General features: G+C 37.4%; 1 protein-coding gene and 1 long non-coding RNA gene across 22 annotated transcripts in view; one reads left to right on the plus strand and one right to left on the minus strand.

The window, feature by feature from the left end:
• The window catches only part of PTPRD (protein tyrosine phosphatase receptor type D), a 2536342-nt gene extending 2513312 nt beyond the window's left edge, over positions 1-23030 (plus strand). For all 21 annotated transcript variants that reach the window (XM_059889411.1, XM_059889419.1, XM_059889414.1 and 18 more), the window contains 7 exons: positions 8176-8461; positions 8893-9071; positions 9669-9795; positions 10999-11124; positions 14322-14476; positions 17221-17356; positions 19263-23030. In XM_059889411.1, coding sequence (XP_059745394.1) covers positions 8176-8461; positions 8893-9071; positions 9669-9795; positions 10999-11124; positions 14322-14476; positions 17221-17356; positions 19263-19331 — 1078 coding nt within the window. In that variant the 3' untranslated portion in view covers positions 19332-23030. The remainder of the gene's footprint in view (positions 1-8175; positions 8462-8892; positions 9072-9668; positions 9796-10998; positions 11125-14321; positions 14477-17220; positions 17357-19262) is intronic.
• The window catches only part of LOC132345943 (uncharacterized), a 465357-nt gene continuing 448327 nt past the window's right edge, over positions 6953-23982 (minus strand). Inside the window, exon 4 of the long non-coding RNA XR_009495539.1 lies at positions 6953-7398. This is a non-coding gene — a long non-coding RNA (uncharacterized lncRNA). The remainder of the gene's footprint in view (positions 7399-23982) is intronic.

Raw genomic sequence — 23982 nt, forward strand, 5'->3', positions numbered from 1 at the left:
CAAATTGTGCTGGCCTCAGCCTGAAGCACAGGGTTATGCACTCTTTTTCTTCCCAGAGATATTTAGAAAAATCTGTCTTTGTGCTTGGCAACTACTCTGACAGAAAACAGATAAAAATAAGGGTGGTTTATCAGTTTTGCTGTTCTTATCATGTTTCAGGTTGAAAGCTGTTGAAATGATGAAAAACAAACAGCACTAAATAGGGTTCCGTCATTATTGCTGCCATGAGGAGCTAAGTTTTTCAGGATCAAAGAAAAATGCATTTGCTTTTAGAACTACAATCCTTCATTTTGAAAGGTGCACTGCACGCAGATACTGATGGGTGAAAACTGGAGTAAATTGGAGAAGGAAGTAAAATATGTGTGGCTGTGGGAACTTGGAAATTCAAACAAAAGTAGACTGACATTCTTTTAAAAGCTCTGAATGTACAGCGTTCAGCTTCTTAAAAAAAATGTGGTGCCTCAAATCTCTTATTTCTGAGCAACCGGAGTACAACATAAGCACAGGCAGTTTCCATCTCATCAAATTACAAGAACTCCCTTTACCTGTGTAAACATGTGTCCGAGGAATATCCCCATGCATTGGTGCTAGTGGTAAAGAACCTGCCTGCCAATGCAGGAGACATAAGAGAAGTAGGTTCAATCCCTGCGTCAAAAGATTCCCTGGAGAAGGCAATGGCAACCCACTCCAGTATTCTTGCCTGGAGAATCCCATGGACAGAGGAGCCTGGTGGGCTACAGTCCATGGGGTCGCAAAGAGTTGGACACGACTGAAGTGACTTAGCACGCATGCATGCATCCAGGGAATATCCCCAAGCAGGGGTCTTTGAGGGAATGTTCCTGTGCATTTCATAGAAAGTCCGGAAGTAGAATTAATATTTTTTAACTTATGTTTTTAAAAATTTTGCAACTCAAAGTGAGTGCCTCTGATTTCCTTGGCATAGAAATTGACAAGAGAAATTGTCAAACGCAGTAGAGACAAGGAAGCTATTGTTCTTCCCCTCAAGGAGCTTAGCAACTTTGCATAAAGATAATAAACAGAAAACAAAAAATAAGGTATGGCACTTACCAATAAAGAGGTATAAACTGTCATAAGGATACAAATAGAGATAAACCAGGGACCAAGTCCAGATCAAGGATGCAGAATGTGAGATGAGTCTTGAAGGAAGGCAGATATCAACACATCTTAGGAGGAGGACACAATAAGGAAGAGGAAGAGTCTGGTAAGCAAAAACCCAGACAGGTGGGAAAGCTGTAAATACATCTAACTTTTCTGGAGCTGAGGGAAAGCTGTGACTCTTAAAGTTAAAGTATTATCTGAGAGCCATGCGGATTTAATGATGAGACTGGTGCCTAAATCACATCCAGATATTTTTGAACTTGTAAGTTAAAGAAAAAACCCACACATATTTGGGGTAAAATTGCTACTGAAAGACCAAAAATAAGACTGGCCTATTACTTCTTCAAAATACAAAGACAGACTGTGGAGCAATAGATTTAGAGTGTGAGCAGATAATATTATAGCCCAGTGATCATGCACATAGCCAAGTTGTTGGCCCTATGTAAAGGCAAATAAAGAACTTCTCAGGAAGATATCAGAAATAATGCTACCAAAGATGTATGCTAGCAATCTAATAGTTGTATCAGAATAAAGAATAGATGAGCCATGTCATAAAGGTAGTGTATGAACAAGTAAAACAATTATTTTAAATAATTGCTGTTAATAGTTATACATATAATAAAAATATCAAACAGTCCTTAAAATGGAAAACAAATAAATATAAAAATAAATATGTCTTTTTTCCCTCACTGCCTTCCAGCCACCATGGCTTTCTTCCATTACTCTAATATTCTAAGCTATTTTCCATTCCAAGGCCTCTTCTTGGGATATTTTTTCTCCTTGGAAGCTTTCCCATCCTTCTTCACTCTGCAAACCATTTCTTATCCTGAAGGTACTGTATTAGTTTACTGCTGCTGCTAAGTCGCTTCAGTCGTATCCGACTCTGTGCAACCCCATAGACAGCAGCCTACCAGGCTCCGCTGTCCCTGGGATTCTCTAGGCAGGAACACTGGAGTGGGTTGCCATTTCCTTCTCCAATGCATGAAAGTGAAAAGTGAAAGTGAAGTCTTTCAGTCGTGTCCAACTCTTCGCGACCCCATGGATTGCAGCTTACCAGGCTCTTCTGTCCATGGGATTTTCCAGGCAAGAGTACTGGAGTGGGGTGCCATTACCTTCTCCATATTAGTTTACTAGGGCACCATAATAAAGTGACATAGCCTAGGTGCTTCAAATAATAGAAATTGATTTTTTCACAGTTCAGGAGGCCAGAAGTGCAAGGCTGAGGTGCTGTTAGGGTTGGGTTTTGGTGAGACCTCTCTTCCTGGCCTACTTTAACATGACCTCCTTCTAGCTATGTCTCTGCAAAAGCTTTCCTGTGTGCATGTGCACAGAGTGCAAGATCTCCGGAGTCTCTTATATTCTTACAAGGTCACCAGTCCTCCTGCACTAGGGACCCAGCACTATGACCTCATTGAACCTGAATTACCTCCCTAAAGACCCTAGTTTTGAATAGTCATAGTGGGGGCTTAGAACTTCAACAAATGAATTTTGAGGAGACACAATCCAGTTCATAAAAGATATCAATTTAAATGACACTTCCCCAAAGGTTCTCTGCCAGGATTCTACACGTTTACCTCACAACAGTTGTTGGGACTTGTAATTGTGTATTTATTCATATGATTATTAATATCAGATTCTGCACTGCACTGTCATCTTCATGAGGGAAGAATCACATTCGTTTTGTTCGCCAATTCCATGATATCTTAGTGCATGATAGACACTCAGGAGATATCTGTGGGATGATAGCCTACAGTACGAAAGAGTAGTATAGCAAATGTGGATGGAAGAACACAGTAATGAGCATTTCCTGTCTGTCCCGCCGAAGTGTTAAAAATGGATGAATTAGGATACTCTGTGTGCTGATAATAAGTAACCACCAGCTCAGGATGGTGGAGAGTGGGTTGGGTGTAGGCAATAGTATTTGTCAATTTCCTTGGTGTAAATACTCCAGGCTATAAATGTGACATCACTGAATCCAAAAGCTGGGGAGAGATACTCAGTGGCACACCATTATATAATATTTTCACCTGAAGAGCATGAACATAAGATAATTAAGAAGCAATGCATTTTGAGTTTACCTTCATTTTTAATTTAATTGCTTAAGCAGGATTTCTGAGATATCCACAATTGAGTTTTGCCAGCTCCAGCATACCACTAACGGATAGTTGAACAAAACTGTAGAAATTGAATGTGTAGAAATCTATAATTTGTTATTGGGCAGGGCAGAAGGCAAGAACAATGCAAGATGATCCTTCCATTTTAGATCTGAGTGACAAGGAGGAGTATGACAGTGGGAAGAGCAGATCTGAACAGAGATGTTAATTATTCTTGGGATATGTTTATTTCTAGAGAAACCTGAGAATGGTTTGAAATATAGGTATCCCTTATGCTCAAAGAAAGAACAATTACTTTAGGAATCATTTATTTGAAGATTGTTGCTGAACCATGAAGGAGAATGAGAGAAAGGAGGACAGAACTGTGGGGACATTACGTACATTTTGGGGCCTGGCAAAAATATGTAAATTAGAGAAAAGAGTTCATATGGAAAAATCCAGAGCAGAAGAATAGCCAGCACAGGAATCAAATAGAAAAAAACAAAAAACATTTTGTACTGAGGCACAGTCAGAGAGCTGCCTATAGTTTTCTGAAGATGACATTTAGGATTGATCTTTGATTTTGGTTTCCAACTTGAGCGAAATTCTACCCTGTCATAGAGACAATGGAACCATTATACACACGAATCAGATCTTTTTGACTAATTTCATATGCTACATGTTTCAGGCTGTTTTGTATTTGATATCATTATAAAATCTTCTCCCTTTCTCCCATCAATCCCAAGAGGAGTATTTGATATTCCCTGTAATCCCCCAATTAGTGTCACAGAAACCAAGGAAGAGAGACTTTTTAAGAAACCTTCATAAGGATAGTTAAACACTACTAAAGGAGCATTGTTGGAGAAGGCAATGGCACCCCACTCCAGTACTTTTGCCTGGAAAATCCCATGGGTGGAGGAGCCTGGTAGGCTGCAGTCCGTGGGGTCACTAAGAGTCAGACACGACTGAGTGACTTCACTTTCACTTTTCACTTTCCTGCATTGGAGAAGGAAATGGCAACCCACTCCAGTGTTCTTGCCTGGAGAATCCCAGGGATGGGGGAGCCTGGTGGGCTGCCAGCTATGGGGTCACACAGAGTTGGACACAACTGAAGTGACTTAGCATAGCATAGCAAAGGAGCATTGCAGAGGGGTAGGTCACAAGAAAGTATCCATTTTTAACCCAGATGGCAGAAATGGTGATGCCCTATTCAAATGTGGTGCTAAAACTCAGCATCTCAGAACCTGCATTTGAGTCCCTATTTGGCCATTTACCATTAGCTGTATGACTTCAAAGAAGTTCCTAAATGTTGTGAATCGCTGAAGGGGAAAGGAAACTGACAGATAATGTCAAATGCCTCCAGGATACCCAGCACTGTGGTGAGAAGGCCCTTCACTGCCATCTCATTTACCTTGAGAATAAATGTGAAAGCACAAACTTCCTCAAACATAAGGTATTATTATTGGAAATATGGGGAGAAAAGGAAGAACAGCTAGAGGGAGTAGTTTAAAGCAAGATTCTGAGAGCCTAATCGCAAATGATCCTGTGGTGATTCTATAAAAAATTTCCCGGTATTAACATTGCCTGTTTCTTGTTGTCAGTTTCAGAGGTAGAATCTTTAAATGAAATTTCTGTCTACAAAGCAACTGCATCTTCCTTTATGTCTGCAAAGCAAACATGTTTAAAGCTGTCTTAAAACTTACTAGATAATTAACAAGTTAATTAACATTAGAACAACAGAAAACCCAAGAGAGATTAAGTGCCTTTCTCAAGGACACCCAATCACTGGTATCTGGAAAAAATATTTTGAACTTCATGGTCTTGCTTAAAGCTAAGAGACACCTCCACCATTTAAAACCTCCAAGAAATCTTCATCTTTGAAAAGAGATAACATGTTAAGTTCCAAGGAGCACTTTCTTCCTCTCTTCCATATAGACAGCAAGATTGGGCTGTTAACAATATATTCTGTTCAGAGGAGAAAAAATAGCTTTTGCACAAGTCAGAGCCTCTGTTCCTGTTTTGTTTTCTTCCCACAATTCATGAGTTAGACACAGGCATATGTTTTATTATTTTCCCTCTTCAGTTTTTTTTGAAAAAATGCATTATTACACCATGAAGAGGTTGAAATTGTTAGGATCTGGAGTTATCCCATCCCTACTAGTTTTGTAGGATTCTGTAGTATCTTTCTGCCAGAATACAGAACCATGCATCATTCAGAAATTAGGAATGGCCTCTGATGCACACTTGGAGAAAATATTCCTGTTGTTATCTATATTTGACTTGATACATCATTACAGTTATATGGCTTACAGTATAGCTTCCATTAGGAAGAACTGCATGATATTGTATCTAGTTAGAAGCAATGCACAATTAGGATGAAAACAGTTTAGAAAGACAACACAGGGAAAAGGAAAAGATTTACTTAATTTTAGGACCTACCAAACAAAGGGGTCTGCCTCCCTTTTCCAGGCTAAGTCTTACCTAGGTTCTTTTCATTGCAATGCCATGGCTCATCAGGAGACCAAGATGTGGAAAACCACTCAAAGCCTTTTCCGGTCTCCCTCTTCCCTACCAGACACTTTGTGAAATAGTCTTCAGGCATTCTTCGCACAGTTCTGAACCTGTGTCAAATGTACGATTTCTTTCGCTGACTGAGGGGTCTTATTACCAAACCTGGGTGGGCCGCTCATTACACAAGGCCTCTCATGCCAATCACTAATTCATTCACTTTTCCACACACATTACTGCATGCTTGGTGCAGAGCAGAGAAAGATAACAGAAAATGTTGTTCCTGCTCTCAAGATATGCTCATTATTTGTGGACAATGGCCCTACCAGACTAATTAATAACACAGTGTGACTTTGACTGCAGGGTGGTATTGAAGACACCAAGGGATCCTGGACAGAGAGTGGTTGTAATCCTGCGTAGGGCATGGAGGAGGGACATGGTGGGGTGTGATGGTAAACACCATCTTACTGGTTTCTTTGGTAAAACTCACTAAATCAAATGGAACTTCATGGATCTCAGTGCCTCAGGTTTCTGATCATTCTGTGCTAAGAAATGTGCTATCATGAATCAGTCTCTGTCCCAGAAGGCTTTTGCATTACATCTCAATGTCATGTCCCTTTGTGGTTTAAACTCTGAATGGCGTGTCTTAGAGTCAGTATCCAGAGGCTCTCTAACTAAGACAATGACAGTTTCTATGTCTAACAGGACATAAAAAAGTAAACATTTTTTAAATAGTGGTTATACCCTATTTCCAACTGTTTGTTAATATACAAACCACAGGACTCCTACAAACCCAGGAGGCTGGGTTCAATCTATACTGCTCAGCAGTTAAATAAAGGTATTATATGTTACAAAATGCTCACTTACTACTTGCAGCCACTTGGCAGTTGAATCAAATACCCTTTTGTTCATTAAGCTCATTTATATGAAGTTTGGTATGTTGCCTACACTGGAGCTTCACTAGGTCTATGAAAATTTTACATGTAGCTCCCAGAGTCAGTAGTATGACTGCAAAAGCCATTCTGTCTCTTCTGTTATTCTAGCCTCCTCAGTTCCTCATCCTTCCTGTCCTTCAAGACCAGGTTCAAATGACACATTACCCACAAACCCGCACATCTTTTTTTTTTCTTGTATTGTAAATAGTTATATAAACTATTATCTCTATCGATAGTATGAGCTCTAGGTGGGATACAAGTCACCTTTAATGTTGTATCTCATATGGTAGTTATCAGAGTACTTCACTGCTCATTGAATGAAGAGATGGATATATCAATGCATAGATAGACAAATGAGCACAAAGAAATACAAAAGACGGGAAACAGTGGCACACAGTGAATGAAGGAGGTTGTCTGTTGCCTGGTGTCTAAGGTGCTGATATATACTTATATTTCCATTGATTACATGTTTCCTAGCCATGTTTCTTCCATGATTGGAAGAAAAACATTTTGGATTCAGCCATTCTTGACACAGAGACAAGAAAAGGCTTACCTTGGATTTCAGAACACAGATGTGTTATTTTGTTAGTATTCTTTCCCACACTCCAGGAAACTCCAACGTTCCAACCATCTGACTCTGTAATTTAGTTCAGTGAATTAGATTGTCTCCTTGGAGCAGCAGAACTTGTCACTGTGCGTTGTTTGATCTTTCACCTCCTCTTCTTTGAATCGGTTTCCACCAACTGGAAAACAACCCATAAGTCCATGAGTAATAGAGTTTAAAAAAATGCCTCAGAGCTTCTCCAGTAACAAAGATTGAAGCTTTTCTTTTCCCACACAAGAATACTTGAATTTAACCTGAAATTCCAAAATACATTCAACTCTGGAAGAAAAAGGAGGAAAAGCAAGAAACACACCCACACTCTCGAGTGATTTTTTTTGTTAAGAATGTCTTTCCATTGAGAATACACTAGCTATTTTGAGTATGCAACAACATGTTAATATTTTAATTATATACTTCTCGCTAGGTTTTTAAAACTTCCTTGCTGAGTTTTAGATTATGAATGTTTCAAGTTGAATGACTTACTAGTTTTGTTTTTTTTTTCCTTTTTTTATAAATTGAACTAAAATAGACTGAAATGGTTTGTAAAAGATAAAGTCTAGTTCGATCTTGACCAGTTTTTTTTTTAATACCTTTAATGTAAAAAGCGTAAATGTAACTTTTTCATAAAGATTTCAAAATACTACTACTTTGTGTTACATGATCAAGGAGCATAGTGATTACAGATTTAATATTTTTATATTTTGAAATCAGTCAAATTTTATTTGTTCATTTGTTCCCCGCCCTTTGGTTTAGAATGCTCCAAAACGATCACAGTAGCTATTTGAGTAGAACTACTGGGTTTAAAATCTAGTTAAATAAAAATAATCAAAATAATTTTATGATGTGTTGGTTTCTCAATAGATTCATTTGTACTTTTCTCTCTCTCTTTTTTTTTTTCTTTTTGTTTTCCTTGTAGCGCGGGAGTTGGCCGGACTGGGTGTTTCATTGTAATAGATGCCATGTTAGAAAGAATAAAGCATGAAAAAACTGTAGATATTTATGGCCATGTAACTTTAATGAGAGCCCAGAGGAATTACATGGTTCAAACAGAAGACCAATACATCTTTATCCATGATGCACTGTTGGAGGCAGTGACTTGTGGAAATACCGAAGTGCCAGCTAGAAACTTGTATGCCTACATTCAGAAGCTGACACAAATAGAAACAGGAGAGAATGTCACAGGAATGGAGCTCGAATTTAAGGTATGATATTGGATGTGATGTGGTAATTCAGAAGCAAGTCATTCTGGAATTGTCTTTCTTAACCTTTCAAATGGGTGAAGTTACAAGATTCATTTGACCTTCTCCCTCAGGTGTCTGACTATAAAGCACTTTCTTCATCTTTCCCTTTTCTATTTTTTGCTTCCTCATAATACCTTGAGCTCTTTTGTACCCTAATTTAAATTGAGAGAACATATTCTTAGAACATAAATATTTAGAACTTCCTTAGTCTATATGGAGTCATTAGGTAGAAGTGAAAAGCAGTGCAGTTGGAAGAGTGACTGGGTTAAAAGTAAACAGAATCTTTGTATCTAAAGAGAAAATCTTGGGTTCACTGCAGTTACACCACAGGCTAAAATTATCTTTGTTGGATTTTTCTTTTTTTGTTGTTTTTTTTTTTTTCTGTTCAACAGCGTCTAGCCAGTTCTAAAGCTCACACCTCAAGATTCATCAGTGCCAATCTTCCATGTAATAAATTCAAAAATCGCCTTGTTAATATTATGCCATATGAATCCACAAGGGTGTGCCTGCAGCCTATCCGAGGTGTAGAAGGATCTGATTACATCAATGCCAGTTTTATTGATGGATACAGGTATATACTCTTGCTCCCCTGACAGCCCAAGCTCTTGGTATTTACATGTGCCCTAGTTTCATAGCTAAAATGCATTTCATCTCAATTTAAAATGTTTTCTTTCTGCATAGGTCAGCATTCAGTCCCTTGATATTCATTTTTTGTTATTTTGAATAGGACTAAGAAGAAGCAATCATGGAATTTATAATCTGCACTCTTCTTTCAGAAGCTATTTGGATATGGAAGGCGTTAATATAGAAACTGTTTTGAACCAAATTATATAAATGTCATAGATTATATGAGTCATTTCTACAAAATGAAGCTGCACAACTGTTTCTTAAGCGATTTATATGAGACATGAAGTTGAACTATTAGCATTGCTCTAAAGTTTAAATAACAGTGATAAAGACATACATCATAATATAAACAAAGCAATTTCTTTTGCAAAATCCCTAAAATGTCTTAAGTGTTCTTATTTGATTACATAATCTTAATGGGAATTTACTGCAATAGCATTAATAATATTTTCATTTTTATTACCTGGATTTGATATTTACATATCAAATGTGAAGCCTTTGCATATTTTCTGATTACTTTAACATGCTATCTGTGGTTCAGACAACAGAAAGCTTACATCGCTACCCAGGGGCCCTTGGCAGAGACCACTGAAGACTTCTGGCGGATGCTCTGGGAACACAATTCCACCATTGTTGTGATGCTCACCAAGCTGCGTGAGATGGGTAGAGTGAGTATCTTCACATAAGACATTCACTCCACAAAGAAATGAGGATTTCACTGAAAAAACTCCAGTGCTAATGTCGTTTCTTTGAAATGTTGAGTATTCCAGATATGTTGTGGGTCATTCATTACCATGTGTTGGTTTTTAACTTGCAAAGCCACATCAAGTTCTTTCATTTTTGTGTTTTGAAGAAAAAACAGGTACTTTATTTCCAGTGTAGCACTGTCATAGAGACTATTGCTGACTTGTTCTGATTCTCAATGTAGTCTTACTTCCTTTTGCTCTGGACAGGCTATAGCTTAGGTGCCATCATTACTCTGTATGAAGGAATTTGACTTTCTGTCATCTCTGAGGCAAATTTTTGCTTGTTCATCTTCCACTCTGATTAAACTATCAGAAAGTTACATAGTTTTTCTATGAATAAATCTGATAATCTCTGCTCTACTTTAAAAAAAAAAAAAAGGTTATTCTGAAAAATACCATGAAATGGTATTAGAGCCACCTAATTCATAATAGTATTAGAGCCACTTAGATTCAGCAGATACAAGCACTCTGCCATATTTGCTTAAGAGGCTTTTTTTTTTCTTGTCTTTGTATAAATTCAATGGTAGCAATGCATCTAAAACCCAAATTTTAGAGCCCAGAGAGAGAGTGAAAAAATACCAAACTGGGAAAGAAACTTGACTTTTCTGATTTGGTTACTGAAGTCACTAAAACTGCACGTGCTCCAGGTTCTTCAGCTGACGAAGGAGATTGGATAAGTTCAATTCAGAGGTTTCTTTCTGTGTTCACACTTGACGGTTGTCTTCATTCAAAACCACAGTGGTGAATGTCAATACATGATTGACATGGCTAGCATTATGCCTGAGGACTGATGTAATTATTTGTCTAAAGTAACTATGAAGATGCTTACCCTATTGAAGTAGCCAGCTCAACTTATGTGTATTAGGCATCTACTGTATGCCAAGTACTCTGCTTGGTGCCATGAGCAAATAGTGACCCACAATTTCCCTATCCTGAGGAAACCTATGCTTTCAAAGAGAAGATGAGTCACACATAATGAAATGGTCTTAAATTCTAAAATGGTATTAGTGAAAGAAAAACATTAAATATATATATAAACATAAATATATATTAAATAAATATAAAATAAAAAATAAAATATATTTACACTTTACATAGCTCGTCATTAATCTTCGTTTTTCTTAGGAGAAATGTCATCAGTACTGGCCAGCAGAACGATCTGCAAGATACCAGTACTTTGTTGTTGATCCCATGGCTGAGTACAACATGCCACAGTATATCCTAAGAGAATTCAAGGTCACAGATGCCAGGGTAAGTTGGCACAGTCTTATGCTCTTAAACGTTAGCTGAAATATAGTCTAAAAGACATCTCTGGGAGAAAACATTTGCCAAGTGACCATACTCCCAAACTAAAAGAAATCACCCATCTTGGAGAACTTTTTTTTTTTTTTTCCCCTCAAATATAAGAGTAACTTTGCCTGTTTGGCAAGTTTTCTTACAAACCCAGGCTTGGCTCACATTCAAAGGTAACATCTGGCAGCCCAACTTTGGGGACGTGCTTGCTGAGTGTGTGTGCCGGGAAGCATTTATTGATTGGTTGGCTGTGCTTACATTCACCTTCTTAGCTCATTCTCTTTGGAGCTTTTTTGACTTCTTCATTACTTGAGGCTGTAAATATGTTGTTGTTTTGCTAAGCCCTTTAGGTCATGTGGGCTTGGAGGTTAATTTGGTATGATTTTAAAACTGCAGAGCAAATGACATTCTTTAGAAGAATCTGACAAGCTTTGCACATTCTAATTTGATTCCTGGCATGGTTTATTCCTCCGTGTGCTAATGTGTCTGTCCATGAGAGCTGTGCACCCACGACCCTTCTTGGCTAATTTTCATCCTGCATTTCTGATCTAGATTGCTGAGTCCAAAGTTCAGCCCTGATGTAAGATGTTCTATGCATAAACTTTAAAATCCTTGTCATTGGCCACTTTTAAACCATGATTACAAACACATCTTAGGAAAGATTGGGTCAGTGCAAAGCCCTGCTTTGTTTTTGGAACTGTCACAGTGGGTGGGTTGTTTAAAACTGTAGGGTAGAACTATTTACTTGATCCATTGTTTTTTCTGGAAAGCAGCTTTCTCAACCAAGACTCATGTTTAGAGATTGTCCACTAATCCCCAAAGCCTGGCCCTAGCTGTTGACCTAAAGTGAAGGAGAAATTGGTTAGCAGGCTGCTTGGCTCAGGTGACAGACCTGTTAATCCTAGAAAGTCTGAAGTCTTAACTATTCTGAAGGTGACTATACTCAAGACAGTAGTTAAGCCCCTAGGTCTCATTTTGAGTTGCCCAAGCAAGCGTGCCTTGATGACCCTGTGTTTAAAAAAAAAAAAGAAGAACACCCTTTCAGAATTTGAAGCTAGATATCTGAGTGAAAATTTTGAGTGCATTCCAAGCAAACACACCAACCATTTCTGATGACAAAGTATAGCAGCAGCCAGGCCCCACAAACAGCAGAGACAACTTCTTTATTACTCGATTGCCCAGATTAAATCTGACCATGATAAGTAAAAGAAACCTTGGAGGAACTTGTTCACATGTTTTGTTTTGAAGGCTCCCTGTGACTGTATAATTTTTTTAGCTGCCGTGGCATGTGCTATTTGTGCTCCTAATGTGTTTCTAATCTCAACTTTCCAGTTTAAAAAGCAAGTTGGCACTTGAGAATACAGTGTTGTTAAACAGTAGCCTTTAAATGCAGTCAGGTGGTCTCTCTTCCAAATCATAAAGGTTTGTACACATGACTTCTTGCTGTTAAAAGCAACTGTGGTCAGAAATGAAATCACCAAGACAGTCAGAGAAGACAAATCTGTATTACCTAGCCACTGGCTTCCCTTCCTGTGCTTTTCAAACCCTTTTCAGAAACCAAGGGAAGTAAATCATGGTTCCGTAGTAACAATCCATAAGTTAGTTATGGGGCCAAGCAGTTATTTTTATATTCCTCAGTATCCTCACAAAGTTGATGTGACCTACCTGTTTTATCTCAATTCCCAAATGATGCCAGTCAGGAATATGCCCTGTTCCTATGGAAACCACCAGACTTGGTGATGTGTCCAGCTCAAGTTGGGCCATGCTGTCTTCTCCATACAACTCAATGAGAAAGATTGGGTCTCTGTTTACTTACTCAGAGGGCTTCTCAGGTGGCGCTAGTGGTAAAGAACCCACCTGCCAATGCAGGAAACATAAGAGAAATAGGTTCAGTCCCTTGGTCAGGAAGATCCCCTGGAGGAGGGAATGGCAACCCACTCCTGCATTCTTGCCTGGGAAATTTCATGGACAGAGGAGCCTGGCGGGGTATGGTCCATGAGGTTGCAAAAAGTCAGACACAACTAAAAATGACTTAGCATACATGCTACTTACTCAGAATCTTGGGAACATGAATATCTGTATCAAAAAGGACTTTATTGAGGAGAGAGTTTAATTAAAGAAGTGGAAAGAAGAACCACATTGAAGCCTTAACTAGGAACAGGGCCTCCTCAAATGGGATACACCCATCTCAAGTTGGAATTTGGATTATCTCTGTCTGTAATTCAGGGAAGAAAGTTGATGGTGATAGTTGTTATTCCTGCTTCAATAAACAGAGAGTCCCTTCTGCTTTTGTTGTCCTTCCAAACACTATAAAATTCCAGAATGAATCCAAAGTCTCTGAGTGTTTTCTTTTGAAGCCATTTATACTTCAGAGTAGTTCTGCCTAATCACTTGAAAGAAAGATTGCTTCTGCATCTGGCTTTTGGTTTGTCTGTGTTAAAGCCACACATGGACACCTCAGCTTCTGTGGTCAGCCAGAAAGAGTCCTTTTTCAGAACACAGCATTTATTCATTAATAATCTCTCCTATCTCCTTGAGGGACGCCTCACTTCCTGCTCAACGGCACAGTCACCTGGTACACGCTGTGTATACTGCCTTGGCTAGAAATAGTATACCTCTGAGACGTGGGGCATCCAGGTTAACAGCCGCTACCCAATTTGTGTCAGATCCTTTCAGTGTCACTATTTGTCATCTGACAATGCTGCAAATAAGCAAGCACAGCAGATGTGACGGTGTCAGGACAATAGCAAAATCTCTGGTCTGGACGACATGCCTGGATGTTCCTGTAAGCATTAAGAGGTTATTGGATTCTGAAAATTTTGAAATGGAATGTCTGTGTTCCACTTTGGTTTTGAAGACAATCTCTGGGGCTCAGAAGCATTTCCTAATATGAGAATGAGGTGGTTCTTTTTGAGAATTCTGGTTTTTAACTGGGCATTGTGAGAGTAAATCAATTTGCAATTTAAATAGATGTGAAATGTAGACAGTGTTAATAGCAGGTAAGATATGAATGTGACTGATTTTCTAGTTAAACATGTTTCTAACTTTTTCTTTCTTTTTTTGGAAAAAATCATGCCTGCTGTTATGGTCTGCACACTGGCTGAATCTTCCTGGCGTCCTCCTCTGTGGTTGGGTGTGTGGCTTTCTTTCTGAAGGACGGGCAGTCCCGAACCGTGAGGCAGTTCCAGTTCACTGACTGGCCAGAGCAGGGAGTGCCAAAGTCTGGAGAAGGATTTATTGACTTCATTGGCCAAGTCCATAAAACAAAAGAGCAGTTTGGCCAAGATGGACCCATTTCAGTCCATTGCAGGTGAGTTAAGAATCAAGAATGATGAGTTTCCATTTGTGCTTAATGCAGTGATAACTTTGAAAATATGCACTGTTGTCTGTTCATTATTGGTACCGGTTTTCTGAGAGTCTGCATAATCCAGATTTTATTGTTCTCAGAAATGCATTGTAGACCCTAAAGCAAGGACTCATTTCTCTTTCTTTCCACAAAGTGAAAATAATCAAGGAAGATTTCTATCTTCAAATTTTACCTCCTGTAGCAAAGAACCAAATTATGTTTATCCTTGTCTGTCTTACCGTATCAGGAATTATTGGTATATCCCTGAGTGATAATTTGTTCAGTTTATCATTCCTTAGCTTTTTTGCTTTCATAGCATTACCCTGATAACTATCTTTCTGTATCTTTCTCCTGTGTTTGTCTTCTTGAGAAAACCATAAATAGTTATTAAGCCTTAATGACAATGCTAATTTCTTGTCAGTCAATAAGTGATTAGAATGGTACCTCAGTTAACATTGCAATGTGCTTGAAAACTGTTGCTATATCAGAAAATGAAGCACCTTAAAGTTAATTATTTTCAATAGTTTCCACAGCATTTTATAATTCAAATCATTGAAGTTAATAGAAATAGCGAGTAAATGGTTCAGAAAGGACACTTGCAATTAATGTAGTGCTTTTGGACGTTACTATGCAAAAACCTTCTAGCAAAGGAATTAACTCATTTTTTTTTTAAAGTCTTAGTTTGTAATTCTTTAGAGTCAAACTCTTGAAAGACTTTATTAAAAAATTTCTTTGCTTTCCCCCTGCCCCAAATCCCAAACTACATTTCTTAGTGATGAGGGTGATAGTGTGTCAAAATGGGGGAACACATGGGCTTCAGAATACCTGAGCTTTAGCCCCGCTTCTGTCATCATGTAATAGCTCTGTGACAAAAGGGAAACTTCTGTACACCTCAGTTTTCTAACTGATCTCTGTGACCCTTTCTGGCACACTGTTTCCCAGACATGGCATATTACGTGAGAAGCAGACCTCATTTATACGTATTTGCTATGCGTTGAGTTTACCCAGACTCCTGTGCTCTAGACAACCAAACAGCATGTAGGAAATGATGCATGGACTCAATATTCAGACAAAGTGGATGGTATACACTGAACTTGAATTACCTGGATCCTCCCCTTAAGTTTGCACATAATTTACCAAAATCCTAATTCAAATTTTCTAATATAAACTATAAAGAAAAGACTATATTTAACACATTTTTCTTTACCTTCACGCATTCCCATAAGTATAAATAAGTGTGCATATGCATGTTACTTTTCACTGCTTTTGTCACAAAATTATTTGGATAAAGAGTATATACTAAGACTCCTTTAGTAAAATACCATGATGAGTTATTCACATATGTTAAAGACCTCTAGATATTTCCTTTTATCTGAGAGTATTTGTAAAATACCACTTATTTTATTTATAGCTTATTAATAACATGACAAAGTCAATAAATACAGAAGTTATAAGGCTAGTGTCTGTTATTTTCTTGAAAGCACCTAGTGGAAAGTCAGAAGCCCTGTATTTTTGTAACATTTGAGCAATGAAATCAAGGTAAAATAGATTCTGGAGTACTTGAATCATTCAATGAAAAGATCATAAATCACAGTCTCTTGGGATTAAGAGAGACTTTCAAGGTTGAACGCGACCCTGAAGGTCATCTACTCCGTTTTGACAGAGAGCCTTGTCTGCCCCTGGATATCCTTAGCCACTGTGTAAAACCTGCCCGTGGATTTACATTTCTGTTAGGACTCTTTAGAAAAAACACAGTTTATAAAAGGACACATTATTTATATATCAATTACATCCCCAAGTAAATGAATCCATCCAGTTTCTACAGCCTGTACCCAAGCATTACACATGCTGTTTAATTACGATCCAAAAATGCAGGGATTTTTCAGATTATTCACTCTTCTCCTCATTACCTAAACCTGCAGATGCTTTCCTACTTCTTAAGAGCACAAAAGCTATGAATTCATTTTCTTCTCTTGCTACAATTACAATTCTGGAATTATCTTAAAACAATAAATAAAACAGAAACCCAAAACCTTGCTAACATGGTGGAAAGAATCCTGCTATTTAGCTACTGAACATCTAAAATTAGTAGATAGGTGTATGTATATAGCTCAGTGGCTCTTAACAAACATTTTTTTTTTTTATTTTTAAGTTTAGAGACCCATTTGATAATATGCTAAAGTTATAAGTTTCAGAAACAGAATATATATATATACATTTACATAATCCATACATAAAAATATTCATAGACCATTATGAAGACTAAATGAAGTCTTGTGAAGATCCTGTGTCAGAAAATCCTGCTATAGAATCTCTTTTTGTCTCACCTTATCTGAATTATTTCATAGCTTAAAAATATTAAGCAGGCAAGGCCCAAATTTCAGGATCTGATGAAGAGTGTAAATATATATCTTATTCACTCTTCCTTTAATCAGTTTACTTTATATTTTTGTTTCCTGGGTCTTTCCACAATGATATATACTCCCTGTTTGAAAAAATCAGTTACTCTATATTCATTGTCACTGTTATCATGGCACACTGTCCTAAGAGTTAATCATTTTGTGAACCCAACAGCACATTTTCTGAAACATTGCTGTAGAAGAACCTGATGTAATATGGAAGCTGGTGGACATATGTCCACCTCCAGGAAAATGTAGCCATGACTGTGCGTGTCTCATCTAGTAATATTGCCTTTGTTACTATGACAGTGCGGGCGTTGGAAGAACTGGAGTCTTCATAACACTAAGCATTGTTTTGGAAAGAATGAGATATGAAGGAGTAGTAGATATCTTCCAGACTGTCAAAATGTTAAGAACACAACGACCAGCCATGGTGCAGACAGAGGTGAGAAAAATCTCCAGGAGTATGTCACATCTCAAGAGCCAAATAACAGACTTGATTTGCCAAGATCTCCTAGAGTCCAGAGACTTTCAACACCAGAGACAAAATACAGGGAAATACTGTGGGAAAAACATCCAATTGTTTAATATTTTTGAACCTTATTCCCCCTCTTTGTAAATGGGAGTGGCAGTGTCAACATCTTAGAGCTGATTTGGAAGTTATCTAAGATAATATATCAGGTTGAAACATGTCAAATTGTCAGTATTTGGTCATTCGGGGCCTATAAAAATGGCAATTTCATATAATTAATTATATACGTATTAAGGTGATATACATTGCACATAATTAATATATGTAAAAAGCACAAGGGTAGATAATATACCTGGTAGCTAACAGACCCTTGGCCCATTTTACTTCTCCATTCCTCTTCTGTTTGCCTAGGTGGTATCAACTGCTCCATATTTCATTTCTTAATAATGGTATTTTTAAATATTTGCATCCTGGATATGCCCTAATGAAATTAGCCTGCCATTTTCTACTCCAATAATTGATATGAAAATTCTCATATTTCTCAGAATAATAGGAGTTCATGATTTAGTCAATCTGGCCTATTGACTTCGTTTTAAGGATAATTTAAGGATAGATAGTGTTTCTGTTTCTCAAAAGGCCACCAAATTATACAATTTATATGTATTCCTAAATTCATCACCCACAGTATATTCCAGACTTTTATTTGAAAATAGTGCAAGCATTTGGCTTGCAATACCCAAAACATTATGTCAGCCTGACAAACTTAATAGGTATTGGGGGTGACAGAGGGAAATTGGACTTTTAAAAAGCCTTAACACTTAGCCAAGCAACTTACTGTGACAAGATAGGAAAGCAAACTCCATTTATTTTGCATTACCATTTTTATTGTAGAAAAATGCACATTTAAGCAAAATAGAAACTATCTGCTTTCAGCCCCATTGGCTACTGAAAATAAGTTTCTTTTATGGGAAAATCCTACTTTTTCTCATCCCTTCTCATCTGTAAATTATAATTTTTCCATCTTATAATGCCCCCACTTACTCCAATTTGACAGTGTTCTTCCCTGTCTATAAAAGGGCATGTTTCATGCTGTTTGAGTTTCGTGTAGGTCTTTGCAGAACAGACAAGTAGCAATCACACTGAATTAGGCCAAATGGCACAGGTATTTTTTGACATGGGCAGCCAGTCTTACGGTGCCATTTTCAAGGGATGAAAAGCTTGACAGTTTAACACCCTGTGTATTCAGCTTTATATGCCTGATGTTCATCCCAAAGATACCTTCTGGCTGCCTCCCTCACTTACATAAGCACACCAGAAACAACAGTGAGTAATTCTGATTGCAGGCAATAAGGACTACTGTCTGATAAGATTTTTTTTTTTTTTAATTTAGATGTTTGGTTTTTTTTTGGCAATAGCCCAGAAAATAAATAAACCCATATTTTCCTCTGGACAATGTGTATCTGCATCAGCCTCTTTTAAATATGCAAACTGAGAATTACTTATCACAAATAATTAGATAATTATAAACAATAGCTGTGACATATAAAGGAGTTCACATGTTCAGTTGGTGGTATTGTCTGGTACTACTTGGAGAACAGTTCACATATGTCTGGAAGATAATCCTCACACAAGCTGTCCCTACTTTGGGATTAGGAGACTTATTTTAGTCAAATTGATTGGTAGAGTTAATAAATACCTTTGTGGCTAATGGTGCTTTGCTTAAAAGAAAGCAGTCGGTCATTGGATTGAATTGTTTGACGAAAGTAGTGGTCTTGCCCTCCACCAGCTGTAGCTGTCTTCCAGCATCGGTCTCCGTTTTTCTGTCATGATGGACTCACGGCCCCTTTCCTTCCCCCCGCCCGTGCTTTGTCTCTTGCAGGATCAGTATCAGTTCTGCTATCGAGCCGCACTAGAGTACCTGGGCAGCTTCGATCACTATGCAACGTAGAAACCCCTGACCCACTTTGGATCTTTACCGCAGGCCCTTCAATATCCATGGAGTCTCTTCTGAGCCATACAGGGCACTTGAGAAGTCCTTCTTAACTTCTAGCTAACAACCACTTAGTGGGACTATCACACACAAAACAAATTAAAAAAAAAAAAAAAAAAACACAAAACAACAAACTCTTCCGGGTGGACCAAGAATTCACTGTTTAATAATCTAACCTGAAAAATAATAAAGAGAATCCTGACTGAGGAGGCATCTGAAGGATTTTATTTACAGATACCTCAAGGATTCAAAATAAAGGGAAGAAGAAATCACAGCAAAGAACCACCATCTTGTTCAGGATTGTGTGACGGGTGTGAGGAGAAATGGCCTGAGTGCAGAAGCTCAGGGCAAGATCTTTGCTGGCTTCTCATGACAAAATGGACTTGTTTCGACATCGCCCCTTCCCACCATACTACTCATAATAACATTGTAGGGGGTAAGGGGGTGGGGAATGTTTAAAAAGAAAGTCTTTGATTTAGTTTTTTAGTATTGTAAAGATACTGCTGACCTGTGCTTCATTTTTAACTGTGTAAACTTTTTTTTAACAAAATGTATCGTTCGATAAAGTGAAATTTTAAAAAAGTTACATAACTGTTCATTTTTTATTTCCAAATTGTAGGTTTTTTTAAGCTGTAGAACTGTTATCTGTAATATCTTGCTGTAGAAATACCGAATAATTTGAAAATTTGCACATTTTTGTGCAATATTCTTAATCTACAGTATTGGTCTCGTCTGATATTATTTTTACACTTCTGTTTGGTTTTCGTTGCTGAGAAAGTACCCATTCTATTCAAATAATCAAAGAGAACTTTGTTTTGTTTTGTTTTGTTTGGAATCAACAGGGAGGCGCAAAGTATAAAGTTGCTGCTAACATATATACATATATATCCATATTTTATAGGGGTGTCTATGTATATATACAGTGTGTCCACACAAAAAGATAGATATAGCTATTATTCAGTTCTTCCATGATTTAGTTTTTAATTTTTTAAGGTAGAAAAGCTATTGTAACATCTTTTTCAATTTGTTATTAATTTTATGACATACTGATATTTCTTAATATCACACAATTTTAATTTTTAAGGGAAATGAGGAATGCACATCAGTGATTGTCAAACCTCACCCCCTTAATTTCCTACCCAATTTCCCCCAACCCCTCACTCACCCACCTAATCATAATGACAAATACTATTTTGTTAGCCAGGCTTCCAACAAAGTTCAATATTTCTAACACTCTAGTGCAATAAAACATTATTAGATATCTAAGAGGTGTGCATGTGGGAAAGGTCAGTGCATATCCCTTTAGGAGGGGAGAATGTTGTAATATATCAGCTATCAAGATGTTTAAAAAACAGTGTATTCAATCGTATATTGTCTATAGTATGTGCTATGAAATTTGCATTTATGACATGTAACAGGGGCAAAGCCAAACTCATGTTACTCTGTTCAGTCAGAAACTTTTTTTTTTTGTGGCATACAGCATTCCTGGGAAGTGCTGTACTTTGTTTTCTTTTGGTTTTAGTTTTGCATTTAGAGTGCCTTATAATTGATGCCTATTTTAATAGCATTTCTTTTTAGCTTTTGGTTCATACTTTCATTCCTTGTTCATATGTGTTTCTCTTCCAATTAAAGTATTATCTGTTTACCACATGTACAAAAACTCTTTGAATAATATGCATTCCTAGTTTTAACCAAGTCGGGGATGTTAGTGATTGTACCAGCCCAAAGCACTTGGATAAGCAGGGCCCTTCTTCCTTTCATAACCATCAACATCAGGAAAAGCTACTTGTTTTATTTGTAATTCCTTCCAAATCTGCTCTGAAACATTCAGTAACTGCACCAAATTTATTAACAAACACCATTGTCAACTTTGAACATATTTACTATTCCATTCAGATTTTTCTAAAAGAAGAATTAAAAACATATATATATATACACATATCCCCCCAAATTTTTCGACACAGTTTCTATAGGAAGCCATGAATGATGGCATGAGTTTGCCATATCTTACATGATTTTAAAGAACACTCAAAATATTCAAGGAACTCTTAGAGTTTTGGTATAATTTCAATTTAATATTAGCTTCATTAATGTTCTGCATGGAAGGATTTTTGTTTTCTACATTTCCCATCACTGGCAGAATGAAATCCAAGAGACCAAACACTTGCAAGCATCATATTTGAGCACTTTTGTAAAAAAGAGGAAAAAAAGCTGAGAAAAAAAAAGAAAAAAGAAATAAAAAATTTTAAAAAATATATAATACTAAAAAAAAAAAAAAGTATCTAGAAGGCTACCTCAGAATGAGACTCTCTAACCTACATCAGAACCAGAGAAGAATGTGCACTATGTGGGTCTGTTGTTTTCTTTTAGTTTGTATCTTTTGGAGAATGATCCAAGTGCCAGATTACTCAGTGCTATAATTTTCATTCAGTGAAACTAAGGGGGTCAGAGAGACATTGCATCATGCAGATGTGCCGTGTTGGACATGTAGAATCCAATGGCGTATTGCACACCAGACCATTGGCCGATGAGCAGTTTCTCTCCCTGAAACTGAAACTGCTCATGTGGCAAAGGGAAAGGGGAGAATAATCACAGGAAGAAAATGTATGGGATGCATACCACAGACGAGCAAGGAGGAGACTATTCCAGATATCTTGCTGTTCAGGAGCTGTTCCGAGAACTAACTCCCTTACTGTCATTGATGTGCATTCCACTGTGCTTTTCTGTACAACCATTCTACTTTATTTTCCCAGGTAAACATCTTTATCTACCATTACCATAAACTCAAGTTTTCAGTTATTTTCATCATCATAACCAGTACGGTGCTATTATTTACCTATGTATGTGTAGTTATGTATAATTTTGTAATTAGTTACAATGGTAAAAAAATCAAAATATATAAAAAGTGATTTGTACAGAACTTTATTTTAGCTCTTTTTTAAAAATGATTTGCATGGTTAGACAACGGCAAGGACAGCCAGGGGAGGGAAGGGCCTCTAGGGAACTCTGCACTTTCTATACCTTTGTACTATGCACTGCCCTATTGATTCTACACCCAATAATGTTAGTACTTGAACCCATCTGTAAGAAACTGCTTCAGAAATTCATTTGTGTGTATGTAAATAACCCAACATAGAAACAGGAAAGGAAAAATTCTGTGCTAATATACAGGTTTTTTTCTTTCATGTTTTTTTTTTTTTTCTTTTTGGTTTTGCTTTGTTTTAGGCCCTTCTTTTTATTTTTAATAATCTTTTCTTTTTCCTGTTTTGGGTTTTAGTTTCCTTTGGGTTTATGGGTGCCCTGATACTCCAGCAGAGATCAGAAGGCTGCAGATCCATCCTATCCATCCGTTATGTGGCTTTGCCATCCAAGCTTGGAGTGTCTTTACAAAGATAATAACAGTTGTGTTCTTTGCTCTCGTTTTGGATGCATAGACTGAAAAATTTAAAAAAATAACTTGTAAAATGGCTTGTTAAAAAAATACAATTACCTCTAATTAGTAGTACGCGTAAATGTTTTACAGAATGAAAGGCGTGCTTTTTATTTTCTTACTTCGTTACATTGGTGGCGAAAGAAGTCTGTATGAAAATCAGTTCTTTGCTGACACAAGTTCCATTTGTTACAAATGAATTCTAATAAAAATGTCAGTGTTATGCAGCCCTGGCTTTTGCTTCTGTCCACTCAAGCACTTTGGTTTTGAAATGACTATATATGTTCCCTCTTCTCCTTTGGTTATCTAGTTAGCTCCTTGATACTAATAGTAATTCTTCTTACCAAGAGGCTGCTATCTACAGGTGCCTGCAGTGAGGTGAACACCTTTCACTGGTTAAACAAACTGATGCTTAAAGAAACAGTTTGCTCAAGTTTACAAGCAAAGAAAGAGACCTTGGTATCTCTCAAATTGATTATGGGCAATCTTTAATTCTGATGAAGATGACTACTATATACATATGCATGCATTATATATATGCATGTATATACATATTATCTTGAAACAACTGGTATCTCTCAGGCACATAAAAAAAAAATGTTTGGGAACATGGCTCAGAAAATACTTGGCTTGGATTGTTTATGCAGTTATGGGTCAGACCTGTTGTAGGCATCGGGAAGGCAATGCCTCCCAACAAATGAGATACTACATGAGACTGCAGTCTAGGGAGAGAGGCTGGCATTAAATGATAAATTTACACTCTGACAAGTGTTATAAGAGAAAGTAGAGATTCATGAAGTTAGGACTTTCTATTGTGAGGGAAAAAAACCCTGACTTGGCTTAATAGAAAAGGAAAGTATTTTTTGGCTTATGTATTTAAAGATTCGTAATGGACTTAACATTGCAAAAGTAGGGACATATAATCTTCATAAACAATTGGCTCAGGTGCTATCTTTAGCAGTTGGCATCTCTCTCCTTCTCCCAATCTGGTTTCTACTTTCAAGTGTCAGTTCTAAGCAATCTATGTGGTCCCTGGAATCTGGGATTTTAACATGAAAAGTCAGGCAAGTGGAAGAGTTTACTTCCCAACAGTACAAATGGAAACCCTTGAACAGAATGGATGCCTGTTGGCCTTCACTGATGTGACCTGTGGAAAGTGAACATCTCAGGATCACAACT

This window comes from Bos taurus, chromosome 8 (genome assembly GCF_002263795.3).
Source record: "Bos taurus isolate L1 Dominette 01449 registration number 42190680 breed Hereford chromosome 8, ARS-UCD2.0, whole genome shotgun sequence".
Classification (NCBI taxonomy): domain Eukaryota; kingdom Metazoa; phylum Chordata; class Mammalia; order Artiodactyla; family Bovidae; genus Bos; species Bos taurus.